At 39.1% G+C, this 14,947-nt stretch overlaps 1 protein-coding gene across 2 annotated transcripts in view; it reads right to left on the bottom strand.

Annotated features, from left to right (window-relative positions):
- Positions 1-870: 870 nt before the first annotated feature.
- The window catches only part of LOC130073590 (glucocorticoid receptor-like), a 75,696-nt gene continuing 61,619 nt past the window's right edge, over positions 871-14,947 (bottom strand). For both annotated transcript variants that reach the window (XM_056239098.1, XM_056239099.1), the window contains 5 exons: positions 11,876-12,154; positions 10,470-10,614; positions 8,564-8,694; positions 4,165-4,322; positions 871-1,091 (listed from right to left, as the gene is read on the bottom strand). In XM_056239098.1, coding sequence (XP_056095073.1) covers positions 939-1,091; positions 4,165-4,322; positions 8,564-8,694; positions 10,470-10,614; positions 11,876-12,154 — 866 coding nt within the window. In that variant the 3' untranslated portion in view covers positions 871-938. The remainder of the gene's footprint in view (positions 1,092-4,164; positions 4,323-8,563; positions 8,695-10,469; positions 10,615-11,875; positions 12,155-14,947) is intronic.

The raw sequence follows: 14,947 nt of genomic DNA, 5'->3' as shown, positions 1-14,947 counted from the left end.
ATTTGTTTATGAATCGGACTAGTCTGTTCTCATCGAAGTGGTACATTTTCAGTTTTGCTCATCCCACCATGCTATCTTTTGAATTCATCAAACCTGAAACACACAACATAAGTGGTATATGAGACACTTTAACAATACATTTATGGCGCTTTTGTGTATTTTTTGAAGCTTGAAAGCTCCAGCTGAATTGAAAACTGACCAGGGAATTATTTCGAATTCCTCCTTTTGTGCTCCATGGAGTAAAGAAAGGCATACAAGTTTGGAACAACACGAGGGCGAGTAAATGATGGAAGAATTTTCATTTTTGGGTGAACTATTTTAAACAACTTAGTATTCGCTGCCAGTCATGGAACAGATCTTGATTCGAGTTGAATTATCATATGGCATTTCCACGGTGGAACTTCAATGAGATTGAAAAACAAAAAAACAAAAACAAAAAGGGTCTCATGTTTCATGGGCTGCTTCAAACTTTTGAGCACCTCAGAGGACCGTTAAGCTGCCACCCTACAGAGAACCATCTTTGACAAGAAATCAGACGTGACGAATGGGAGTCGTCGACATAAAGTGTGTATGCCAAGTCATTGCGTTAGCCTGAGAAATGTCTGAAATTGATTTCGCAAAGCGCAAAAAAGGCACATTTCCCTTTTTTTGATATACCTTTGTAAACATTTCAGCAGTGTACATGCAAAAAAAGAGAAAATATCACTAAAATATGTCTTTCTGAAAGTCATATTCCGTCTGCTCCGAGTACATGACTCTGCTTTGTCCTTTGTCCTGCTCCACAAACATTTGTGAAGAGCCAACTTCACCTCTCTCCTCTGAGAATCAAGCAGAAGCGATTGCTCAATTCATTCAGGATGTTTGGGGGCAAGCGGGCAGGTTGGACTGGCGCTGGTAAGGGAAGGGTGGCGTTAAGGCATTGTTATGATCTAAGGCAGTCATTTCTGATGGAACAGAAGAGGCTTGACACTCCCATCTTTAAATTTTGGTAGCTGATGGCTGATGATCTCTGCCAACATCTCAGGAAACTCCACACTCAGAGATTTATTCACAAACGTGTAGAAACAGAAGTCGAGAAGCCCTTCCACCATCTGTGGACAGAAGTAGCATTTCAATAGAGCTTTTACATACATGGCACTAACAATCCAACCGCAGGACAACACGTGTCCTAAAAAATGTCAGTGGTACAACTGTCCCGATATCATCATGAAGAGAAGAGCCTAATAAAAAAAAAAAGGGGGGGGGGGGGGGGACCTAGTTTTGCATGTTTTATTATTGCTTCTTAGAATTTTTTGTTGTTGTTGCACCAAATCAAGTCATGTGGCGCAACCGACATAACATTAACATTAAGTAGTAGCATAGGGAGGACAACTGCAGACCCTCATGACTGTCTGTCAAGGTCAATAAGTCTAAAAATTTCACATAATTTAAAGTACATTTTATATGAGATTTTTATGAATGTTTTGGTTTGTTTAGGTCAGTGGTTCTCAACCCTGTCCTGGCGTACCCCCAACACTAGTGTTGGGGGTACGCCAGGACAGGGTTGAGAACCACTGGTTTAGGTAGTAAAATGTCATGTGGTACAACCTCCAAGTTAATCTAATTCATAATATGTGTAAAAAAAAAAATCACAATAATGGCTAAGGTGTATACATTTACAAGTAGTGGTTGAATGATATTTCGCCAAGGCTGACGACAAGTTTTTCTGTTGGGCTGTTACGTGTTGTAAGCGGGACTTTTATTTTGATAGCGCCGAGAAACCGTCTTCTGTAGTTTACAGTCTTAGTTGAACAGTTCTGTCTAATAAAAAAAAGGCAAACACTATAATACTTTTTAAAGTATTCTCGGCATTCAGTTTCCCCGGAGGCGCATTGCTTGTCGGTTGAGTCATGTAAGGTGGTGTTCAAATTTCAGATAATCACAGCACTGTTGTTTTGTTCCTGAATGAATCAGCGTTTTTGAATGTGTTAGTTGAATGACTCGCTCATAAAGAGAGTAAAAAGCCACTATTAACCTATCACAGTCATGTAAAGGAAAGAAAATACCATCAGAATCTTAAACAACACCGTTAAACAGGTTTTGGGTCGTACCACACTACACTAGGATCTTCCTGCTAAATTCAACTCCAACCCTAATCAAACTGAACCAGCTGATTAAGATCTTCAGGAACATCTGAAAGTTGCTGACAGGTGTGTTTGAGCAGCTCTCTAGCTCTCTATGGACAGGGTTGGGCTTTAAAGGGATAGTTCGGCCAAAAATGATATTTAACACATGCATTACTCACCCTCAAGCCGTTCGAGATGCATATGTCAATCTTGTTTCAGACGAACACATTTTCAGTTATTTTAGAAAATGTCTTAGACCCTTCAGTGGATATAATGTGAAGCAATGGGGTCCAGCTCCTTCAAGTCCCAAAATGTGCATACATCCTTCACAAAAGTAATCCATCCGGCTCCAGGGGGATAAACGAAGGCCTTCTGAGGGTAATCCGTGCGGTTTTGTCGTAAAAATATACATATTTAAAACTTTATAAATGAAAATATCTGACTTCCGGCAACGATCGACGCGCGTTCACGGGTGATGGAAGTCGGCGTACGAGGTAGGACGTAGCGTCGGAACCGTCGTGACGTAGAACGAACGCGCCTGCGCAGCCAGAGAGCAGAGCAAAACAACGTCTACGTCACGACGGTTCCTACGCTACGTCCTACCTCGTACGCCGACTTCCATCACCCGTGAACGCGCGTCGATCCTTGCCGGAAGTCAGATATTTTCATTTATAAAGTTTTAAATATGTATATTTTTACGACAAAACCGCACGGATTACCCTCAGAAGGCCTTCGTTTATCCCCATGGAGCCGGATGGATTACTTTTGTGAAGGATGTATGCACATTTTGGGACTTGAAGGAGGTGGACCCCATTGCTTCACATTATATCCACTGAAGGGTCTAAGACATTTTCTAAAATAACAGAAAATGTGTTCGTCTGAAACAAGATTGACATACGCATCTCGAACGGCTTGAGGGTGAGTAATAGATGTGTTAAATATCATTTTTGGCCGAACTATCCCTTTAAAGGATTAGTTCACTTCAGAATTAAAATTTCCTGATAATTTACTCACCCCCACGTCATCCAAGATGTTCATGTCTTTCTTTCTTCAGTCGAAAAGAAATGAAGGTTTTTGTGGAAAACATTCCAGGATTTTTCTCCATATAGTGGACTATGGGACAATGGGAACCAATGGTTTGAAGGTCCAAATTGCAGTTTCAATGCAGCTTCAAAGACACCAGGGGTGCCCAATCCTGCTCCTGCCGATCGACTGTCCTGCACAGTTCATCTCCAACCCTAATCAAACACACCTGCCTTTAATTTGCAAGTGATCCTAAAGACCTTAATTGGCAAGATGAGACCCTTATTCCTCGGCTGGGATCGTGTAGGGCCTTTGAAGCTGCATTGAAATGGCAATTTGGACCTTCAAACCGTTGGACCCCATTGAAGTCCACTATTTGGAGAAAAATCCTGGAATGTTTTCCTCAAAAAGCTTCATTTCTCTTCGACTGAAGAAAGAAAGACATGAATATCTTGGTTGATGTGGGGGTGATTAAATTGTCAGGAAATTTTAATTCTGAAGTGAACTAATCCTTTAATGCAGTATGTGCAAAAAGCAGAGGTGGGAGCAAGTAACGTGTTCAAGTCGCAAGTAAGTCTCTAGTCCCTACTATCAAGTCTCAAGTAATTCTCAAGTCACAGTGCAGACAAACCAAGCGCGTCAAGTCGAGTCCTGCTAAGGGTCAAGTCAAGTCACGTCACAGTACCAAACAAGAAACAAGTAGCCTAGAGTTTATATTGGCCACGACCTGCTTAACTTCCTTAATTTTACATTTATACCCTAATATTAATGATAATTTATTATAATACATATTTATAATTATAAATGTATCAAGTCCTTAAATTTGCGACTCGTATCAAGTCATGTGACTCGAGTCCCCCACCTCAAGCAATAAGTATGTAGGCCAGACATTTGCAATGTGCTGACCACACGGTTCCATACTTGCAAGAAGCGTTTCTGGCCTAGCATGTTTTTCTCTCTTGTATGCGCAATAATTCCGTCAGTGCCGATAATGTCTCTTATTTGCATTTGCTGATTGTAAGAGATGCCCTCTTACCTCCTGCATGGTGTCCAAAAGCTTAGTGAGCTGGTAGAACCTCTGCCAGTTCTGGCTGGAGTTCTCCTCTCGTTTAACAATGGCTTTTCCAAGCTCCTTGATGTACGACATGCGGATTTCATCAAACACAGCTTGGCTTTTAAGGCCATCCTTTGGTACTGTGAAAACAGATGGGGTCAGGATTAGACGTTAACATTACATTATTGCCTTTTAATCAAAGTCGTAGCAAAGTCTGTAAGTCATTATGTCATTAAAGAATCAGAATTAAACAAATGCCAATACTAAGAGTGTATTAGTATTCACACTCAGGAAAGGTCTGACAGAGCATTTCACTAGGAACATATTAACCATATTTTTCAGAATTGCCCTACTGACTAAAATCGGCACATCAATCTTCATCTTCAAGTTATATGTATATATACACCTTTGTGCGGAGACACACCATAAAGCTTATTAAAAGAGACTACACCATATGTGAGAGTTCCTCTTGCAGCGGTCCTACCGGCTCACATACAACTCAAAGGAAACTATGGAAAGCTGGGTCCCTGAGGCGTTCAGATAAATGGCGTATCAGCCAGGGATATGAGGCCCAGGGATGCTGGCAAACACAAACGAACCTATGCAAAACGCAGAAGACGTTGATAGTCTTGGTGGAATTATATCCTGATCTCTAATCATATAAGACAGCAGGACTTCAACATAGAGAGATCTGAGGCTCATCGGAAAGTATGACTGTTTGTCAGGATATTTACTGAATTTTAAGCACTATAAACTATTGCCAACTATGTTTAAAACGGAACTGAAAGTAAAACAGAATGCAAGCATGCAAAGCATTCCTTCTACATTGTTCTCGTATAACATTACTATGTGCATGTTCAATTCAGCACTGGTGTCCAGTTATCATCTGGGTTATTTAGCTAAATCTACCCGATTTTTCATATCAACAGAAAAATATAGCGGGATAACCTGGCTCTCGAGACTCCCCTGCTAGTTCACTGCTAATGATATGCTAAAGCCAGCCAGCACATTGACGTGATTGGTGTAACGACTGAGACAAATCAGACACAATTATTTGTTACATTTAACAAATGATCTTTAAAACTCACTGTGGGATCTATGGTCCCATCCCCCCAACAAGACCAAGAAGGGTCTTGGTTAACATGACTACGATCAGATAAGTTGGTTTTATTGCTGTTAAAAATGTGGTCACGTGGAAAAAGCAGAGGCCATAGAAAAGACCCACAGCCCTTAAACAGACTTTCCTGGGCATTAATGGACGAACTGATCTATAAATGAACATGCACCCCAGAACATTGTGTGAATGATTTACTGTCCAATCGTGGGAGGGGCGTCCGACCGTGTGACGTCACACGGTCAGACGGCTCGATTTGAGACGGGGAAAACATATATAAGGAGATAAAAAAAAAAAAACACTGGATGGATTTTTATCATTATATGATGGTTGTGTACAGGCACTGCCAACACACATTTCAGTACAATCAACTTGTAAAAGTGCATGTACCATTATATGACCCCTTTGATAGGACTTTAGTGTGAAATAAACCTCTCCTGTGTAAAGTTAAATACAATTTTACAACTTTGTTTGCAGAATTAACTGCCATAAACCCTAAAACGACTGTAAATACGATGGTTTAAGGGGGTCATGAAGTGTATTTTTTATTTCGTTTCCTGAGGACACGTTGTTAGTAGGATTTTTACATCAAAAACTGTCAATTTAGAAACAAAAATAAAATGTTCTACCCTGATTTTAGCCCTTTGATTTGAGCACTGTTTAAATGGGCTTCTCTTCAAAGTAAACGCCCACTGCTGTGATTGGGTAGCATTGTTGCATATGAAATAAGTATTACATGTGGAAATCTTGACTAGTTTTTACGATTACAGCTGCCTAGATGAACTAAAAATGGAAAGTCTTGATTACAGCATTATATTTAAATAAATATACTCTAAATAAAACATTGCAGCACTAAGCATTTTAGCCAATCACAGTCATGTCTATTAAACACACAAATGAGCTCACTAGTACTACTTGACTTTACTTAACTTTCACAAATACTTTAATCATAAAACTAACACAATGCAAGCACAATGTAAATATACGATATTCATTGATCAGTGTAGACCGTGTCATTGATTTTAACCAGAGTTTTGGAAAGGGCATGGTAAAAGGAGCCTTCTTTTTCCAAAGAATCCTCCGGTATAACTCAACCTCACGGTGAAAGCCCTGCACAATTAATTCCATATTGCAACTAGTTATTTATTGTTTGTTGCATATTTGTTTGTTATTAGCTGTCTATAGACCTAATAAAGTTACTATTTTTTTTTATGTTTTTGAAACATTATATTTTATACTAAAATAATATTATATTTTTAAAATAATATATATATATATGACATGACACATGTCATGAATATGAAGGAGCTATCATGCATGTTTATGACAACTGTCAATTAGTGTCATTCGCTCAATTATGACATTTTTAATGCAAATATGACATTGTTTGAGATGGCTTGGTAATGAAACCTTGACATAAACCAATACATCATAACCCGCAGTGTCTTTGTCATGACAACTTGACATTACTAAGACAACACAACCTGTCATAAATATGTCATAAACATGACATAGCAGATTATTGATCAAACTTAAGAAATCACTTAGCTTTATGGGTTAACATTACATTCAACTGTCAGGTAGTTTTGTTTTGACATTGAATTTGTCATTAAAATGTTAAAATCGCCTCATGACAGCCAATTTGTACCACTGTAGTTGAGGTCAAGAAAAATATTCATGACAGTTATAATGGCCTCATGACAGCCAATGTCAAAACCAACCACCTGAGAGTTTAATGTAATGTTAACCCATAAAACAAATTGGTTTCTTAAGTTTGATAATTAATCTGCTATGTCATGTTAATGACATATTTATGACAATTTATGTTGTCTTGGTAATGTCAAGTTGTCATTACCAAGACACTGACAGGTTATGATGTATTGGTTTTAGAGATGCACCGATTACAATTTTCTAGGCCGATTCCGATTTCCGAGTTTGACCTGCCGATACCAATTTTAGCCGATTCCGATTTCATTTTTTCTAACCACTTTACAGCACAAACAAATATTTATTTTCTCTCTTTTCTTCAGTAGAACATTTTACATTTTGCATAGAACATTTTTGAACAGTAATAGCTATAAAATAGGACTATATAAATGACTCCTGGTGTGGGAAATTCACACACATCTAAAGTGCAGTGTTATGAAAGAACCATTTCCTTCTTTTCACTTAAAAAATATCCACTTAAAAAATTTGTTCATTTCAAAAAGAAAATTCATTTTCTTTTCAGACTTATACTCCAGTTCTTGTTAAAACACTCCAGACATGCAAATTCTGTGCATTTTGGGCACTTTTGTGTGAAATTATATTTATTTTGTCCATCAAAAGTGTGCTTTCACTTAATTGAGCGTGAGCAGCGCAGCAAAAATAGACTCTGCGCCGCAACCCGCGCTTCACCGCTGCTCCTGCTCGACTCTCACGCGCTGCTACTGCTCCCGGTGTGAATGCACTCATTGATTAACATGCACACCGAAAATAATACGCACTGCTCACGTTTGCGGTGTGAAACGGCCGAAATTCACGAGGTTTCCTACATGTGCGTTCCGTGTGCACGTGTGATGCTGATGTTGCGCGATGTTAATCATGCGGCGCCCGAGTGCATTCGACCGGCATAAAATCGGCATATGTCAGACTGACCGGCCGGTCGCCGATCACGTGAAAATCGGCCAATTCCGGTCACCAGCCGATCAATCGGTGCATCTCTAATTGGTTTATGTCAAGTTGTCATAACGAAGACATCTCAAACAATGTCATATTTGCATTCAAAATGTCATAATTGAGCAAATGACATAAACATGCATAAAACCTCCTTCATATTCATGACACGTGTCATGTCATGATTATGAAGGTGTCAGGTCTTATGCACACCCCTTCAAGTAAAGTGTTACCACAAAGACACTGTAAAATAGTGTCACCATATAACCAATATACCATGGAAAATAGGCATAGGACAGTAAAACAGTGGCCTGAAAATCTATTTGGACACTGAAGTCACATGACTGCATTAATTCACCTTACACAGGCATCCTAGGAAAGTATCCACAGGTGTATTTCATCACATTAATTATGAACATGTTCCACTGTTGTCTGATAAAGTGTCCGAATACATAAACTATACATTGTTTTATAATTTGAAACCACAAAATTGTGAAATATGTGCTTTCTCTAAAATAAATAACTTTTTAAGGACTTTGGTGTCAAAATACTTTTTTGAGGTCACTGTAAGTGCGATATACTTGTGAATTCTGATGACAGCTGGTACAGTACCTGTGCTGAGGAGGAGAAGCACTTTCATGCAGAGATACTCGTCGTAGGACACCTGCAGCCGGACCAGCTCACTGGCAATCTTCAGCATCTGGTTACACTGGTCACCCATGTAGGGCAGTTTCATCCTCTCCCTTTAACACACACATATTTATATTCTAAAAGCATTTCACAGCACCAAAGAGAGAGAGAGAAGGCCAAACATCATGGCAGACAAAAGAAACGGTTCAATCATGACATCTTGAAATGGTTTTAGCATGATAATGAATATGGCAATGTTAATGTATTTGGTCTTGGCGGACTAGATCTTCTACGCTTCAGCTGCACAAGTATGAACTTGCTACTGCTTATAGATACGGAGACACGCTGCTGTGAACATGTAAAGTATGTGTCAGGGCTCTGTCACTTCTGTCTAGTTTATATCTTGGTTTGGTGACAGAGCTCTGAGTGACACTCCCGGTTTGTCATGTGCTTGTGTTATAGTCCTGTATGTTGTGAGCACATGGCTTGTCATGTGTTTCCTTGTGCCATGTGCTCTCCTGTCGATTGTCTAGCCCCTCCCATCTTGTTATCTGATTATTGATTCATTTGCCCCACCTGCCTTCCCTTGTTACCCCTTTTTATTTGCTTCCCTATTTATTCTCCCTGTGTTTGCAGTCCTGTGCTGGTTCGTCATCTATGTATCCTTGTGTTCTTGTGTCCTGCCATAGTTTCTGATGTATTTTGATGCCTGCGTTGTTTTTCCCCCACAGGGATGTTTTGTTTGTATTTTGTTTCCATTTTGTTATAATTAAAGATCCTTCCATTCTCACACTTGAATCCTCGCTTCACCATTATTCCACCCGTGACAATATGTTGCTGCTGCATAAATAGACATACATAAATCCCGTAGCAGATCTAGGCAGGTGGAGCTGGGGAAGGTGAAGGGTTTTACTCTACAGCAAACACTGAACCAGACTATTTAAATGTTGGGCAAGCAATCTCATTGGCTGCAGGATCAGCTGAGACAGCCATGCGGTAATGATGTGATTGCTTGCAGATTTCATGTAAAGGACAAACAGCCTGCGCCATCTAGAGTTTTATGACTGAACTAGATATTTATTCTAACATCCGATCATTTTATCTTTGACATGGACATAAAGCAGCATGCCTGTGAAATTATACAGGTTTAATTGGATTTATTGACGATAGGATTATATATATTGACAGAAAAGAATATGCGATATAATGTGCAATTCCCAAACTGACAAATGCAACATGTAGGATTTGCATTTCCTAGTTGTGCATCAAATGTTTAATACCCAGAAGCTGTCATTTCATTGTCATTCAATGCAATACATATGACTAACTAATATAAATAGAACATATTGTGTAATTAAATATTATTCACTTTTAAAAGTTTTTGTAATGCAAATTGTATTATAAATATGCAATAAAGCTCCTAGGCTGCTACGATAAGCATGTCTGAGAAAGAAGTAGTTGACGATTTGCTAACTTTTGCGAAGTTCAATGGATTGAATATTCACACACCATGTCCTTTCTTTGTCCTATTAAATTTACATTTCCGTCCCTCTAGGACCAGAGCTAACATCTCAAAAGTCAGCGCACAGCCCTGCTTTGCTCATTATTCAGATATCAAAAGACCTAGATTTTCATTAAGAATAACCCAAAGGAAACACTTACATTGAAATAGAGCACATATAACACTTACAAGACAGGTCTAGGGGTTTTCATCATTAAACAAAAGTCTATTTAAAAAGACAAAAAAGAAAAGTCTGATAACCGATAGAGAAAGATAATTGACTTATGGTCAATATAGTCTGGAAGTTTAACAATGTGTGTTGAAAAACACATAACCTGGCATTAAAAGCCAAAAGATTCCAACTGTGGGTAGTAAAGATGGGCTCACTCATTGATGACGAGGTCTGGAGCGAAACACAGCATGCCTCCATCACACTGCTGGTAGGATCTCCAGCCCAAGCCGAAGGACATGAGGAAGAGCCAGGAGCACTGCAACAGTGTCATCTGGTCATCCAAGTGCAGGTTTCTGAAGCCTGAATATGACAGGGACGTTAACACTATAGGAAGTATACACTCTTAAAAACACCATAACTCAAGAGTCCGACACAAGCAAAACAGTTCATGAAATAAAGAACATTCTCTGCTGAACCAAAGAGCTGCAAAGAATCATCGAAGGGCCTCGTTTCAAAATGTAAAATGGTTTGAATTACACTTTGTTTTTGAGATTTAGCCTGTACAATATTACACGACTGCTCTTGCTTCAGATCTCTCTGAAGCAACTTCATAATTACATCTCTGTTCTGATTTTGATGGCACTAAAATCAAAACCAAACCTTCTTTCCTGACATCAAAACCCTCCAAAGACACTGGGCTTTATTCATGAAACTGGAGCAGAACAAATTTGTGTAAATTGTTCGTGAAACCATTGTTACATAAAATGTCAGATTCAATTGAATGAAATAATCATTAGGGCCAGATATACACATCACATAAGAAAACAGAGAGAAATCATTATCTTTGAACTTCCACATGTGTGTCATGTTTTCAAGTCGTGGCCTAATGGATAGAGACTGGTAACCCGAAGGTTGCGGGTTTGATTCTCGATACTGGCAGGAAATGATGAGGTGTTCTTGAGCAAGGCATCAAACCCCCAATCGCTCCCCGGGCGCCGCAGTGAATGGCTGCCCACTGCTCTGGGTGTGTGTGTCCACGGTTTGAAGTGTGTGTGTGTTCACTACTCACTACTCCTAATGTGTGTGAACTAACTTGGATGGGTTAAATGCAGAGGACAAATTCTGAGTATGGGTTACCATAATTGACCATCACGTCATGTCACTTGAAAAAGAATTACTGTTGTCAGAATGCTAAAATGGCTATAGTATAATGTTTTCTTCTATATGTCTCTTTAAAGGGGATGTACAGCTCGAAATGAGTTTGCTCGACCATGTGGTTCTTTTTGTAATCCTTTTCCACAAGCATTTTTGCCCAGTAAGCCCATGACACACTGCCAGAGCAGAGAATATCATGTGCTTCTTTTCTCACGCCTTTGGTCGGTGATGACTTTCTAGTAGCCCATTCATTGAAAATAAAGTAAAGTAAAATAGTGCTGTCAAATCGATTAATCGCATCTAACATAATAGTTTGTATAATATAATATATGTGTGACATAAATATAATAATAGATATACACATATATAAACACTTATATATGTTAGATGCGATTAATTGCGATTAATCGATTTGACAGCACTAGTTCTGGCATGATATAAGGTATGGGTAATTCTGAGGGCTCACCAGGAAGGGCTTTGGCCCACTTGACTGCAGAGACGACTTGACGGCCGCCCAAGCGGTTAAGTGTCGTCATGAGGCGGGTGGAGGTGTCCGGGATGGTGCTGTCGTAGCCCGAGTAAATGATCTCCGGCTCAATGGCTTTGAGCAGGGACAGCATGGTGGGCACCAGCTGGGGCATGGCCTTGGGCACCAGCGAGCACATGTTCTCTTCGGGCAGAGTGGGCGCCTGCTCACTTGAGGACGAATGTCCCCGCAACCGCATTAGTTTCTTGTTTTTTCGAGCTGAAATAAAAGAGAGAAATGTGAATATTAATGAATCAATGAAGACATTGATCTAAAAAAAACTATTTAATCTGAATGTTTAATATGGCTAGGCATTGGCACAAATTTCATGATTCGATGCGATTTCAATTCACAAGCTTGCTATTCAATTCGATTTCAGTACAGTACATGGCAAAAGATATCTCCCAACTAATGCTGTAAACTATACAGGAAACCCAGTTGGTACATCACTATAATATTAAAGGTTAAAATTAATTGATTTGTATACTTACTGTACATTAACACATAAGGACGTTTTTTATAACAACGTTTAATAATACATTTTTATTGACATAATTAGGTTTCTACTCATTTATGAACTTAGTAAACATTTAAATGTTGGCTGAAGAATGTATTCAAACACAATTAAATATTAAAGAACAGGTTAAGTAAAAATACAACGTATATGCAATATAATATATATATTTAGCAAAATGCTCCTCTCTATGCTCATTTTTTTCTAGCTGATTAATGAGTTTTTGGACATTGAATGGCTTTCCTGAGGAAAATGTGACGTTACATGACATTAGGTGCACTCACTCCATGTCGTAATTACCGTAGCGATTCTGAACTGTAAAAAGCCTTCACGTGCTTGTAGAACTTGTAATTACAACGTGTAAACTCGTAGTTTTCCGAGAGCAATGAATCGTGCCGCGCGGCCGCTGTACCACCTGATCACTGCAGATTTAAGATGCGTTCGACTCGAGTACCGCGAGAGCGATTCAAAAGCATACAGAGCTAGCCTAGAAATCTAGACGCACCCTAGCGGCAGCAAAAATTATTTTGCAGCAAAGTGTGGTCTAGCAACTCTCCGTTGGCTTTTCGAGCTGGAAAAACCAAACTCTGGTCAGGCCAATCACATCGAGTATAGAGTTGGTGGGCGGGCTTAACAATGACGGCAGAGATGTGACGGTTCCGCGTGATTTCCATAGGTGATTTCCCTGCTAACGTTACTTGAAAACAAAGAAGATGCTGCTGGCGAACAGCGGTCTTTCGAATCGGATTTGGCCGCGACTCTGGATGACTTGGAGTTAAGAGAACGTAACTTAAGTCATTCTTAAAAAAGGAAGATGTGTTTTGAGATGAGTTTTGACGATCGGATACGGCAAAAGATTAATATATCAACTAGCTCCGCTGGTGGGAAAACGCATGGGACTCACACAGCCACAGCCGTTCGTTGCTCTGGTTGGTTGTAGCGCGGTCCTATTGCGTGCCGAGGGATATTGAAAGACAACAGTTTATCCCGCCCCTCGGATTGAGGTATGCCAATTGTAAGTTCCCAGACTTAACATCTTGATGTAGGTCTGGCTTGCCAGGCTAATACAGAGCTTTATTTACGATAATTACAACATGGTATGAATGCAGCCAATGCATTGCTTACAATCTGTTTTATTGATGACTTTCGTGATTGAAACACTGATTGCGCGATTACATGAGACATAATACGGATTTATGTAAGTTGCACTGTATCTTTTAACATACCTTTTGATGTCCATTCATGTTATTTTTTGTTGTTGCTGTAACTAGTAGTAATGCGGAAGAGATGATTTGTTCACGTGAGCTCCGTTCTGCCGCTTCGCTTAAACTGCTATGCAATGTGTACGCGCCACATTAAAGAGCGCCAAAATTGTTTGAATTTCACAATAAAAATGACAGAATTTGAAAGCTGAGACTTTGTTTTATACCAGAAGTAGCGTAGCACAAAGCTTATTGCGATATATTGGATTGAAGGCGCGATACGAAGCTTTGTTCATTCATTAACTGGAAACAACACAGACTGAAAGATCGATTCTTGGGATTTAAGTGCAGACACCTACATGACTAAATACTTTTATCTTTTATCTTGATACAGCCTTTGGGAAATTCATTCTCATATATTCTGTTGCTGTTCAGGTTTTGCAAATGATTCAGTGACACTGATCTCAAAGATGAAAGATCTAGTTTAAACCACATGTGCTAGTTCTAAGAACAATCATTGCTGAAAAACATTTGCATCTTCAAAACAAGTAAAAAAAAAAAATCATATGGTAAAACCTTCAAGTACAAAGTAAATTTCCTGTGCACGTCGAGTCAAATTTATTTACAATAAGGTTCCATTAGTTAACATGAACTTGCAATGACAAATACTTTTAAGCATTAACTCTATTAATCTTATGTTCATTTCAAGTTTAAGCATTTAAATCATTAAAATCAAAAGTTGTATCCAACAATATTATTTATACTACGAGGCTGTTGAATGCTTGAATCTGATTGGTTGACGAACGCTCTAAGGTGTGCAATTATTTTCAGGGAAACGCATGGCTAAAGTAGTTCCAGCCAGGTCTTGACCACATTACAGTTCCATATCACTTCGCCAAATGATTCCAGTTATTTCGAAACAGCAATAAAAAAAAAATTTTTAAAAAACACAACACAACAACACTGACCAAATAAATAAATATCGTAAAACAATAGGATAAAACCGTCAAATTATTTCCATGTTTTTTTGCAACAAAATTAAGTTTTACTATGTACGGAAAGCATACTCTCTTTCACCCGCTCTCTCTCCCACTCAAACACACACACACACATACAGTACACACACACTTGGCAAAGTAATAACGATCCTGTTCTTGGAGCAGATGAACGTACAGTTTCGCTTTTAGTATGACACCGTTGAGAGACGCACACAGAGACTCACAGTAATTCACATACGCTTAATCTCTTTCTCTCTCTCTCCATAACTGCATTAATAACTGCTATCAGTGGCTGAAA

Source organism: Rhinichthys klamathensis, unplaced genomic scaffold, assembly GCF_029890125.1.
Source record: "Rhinichthys klamathensis goyatoka isolate OS25496 unplaced genomic scaffold, OSU_Roscu_1.1 h1tg000554l_1, whole genome shotgun sequence".
Lineage (NCBI taxonomy): Eukaryota > Metazoa > Chordata > Actinopteri > Cypriniformes > Leuciscidae > Rhinichthys > Rhinichthys klamathensis.
This window is presented reverse-complemented; position numbering and strand designations above follow the sequence as displayed.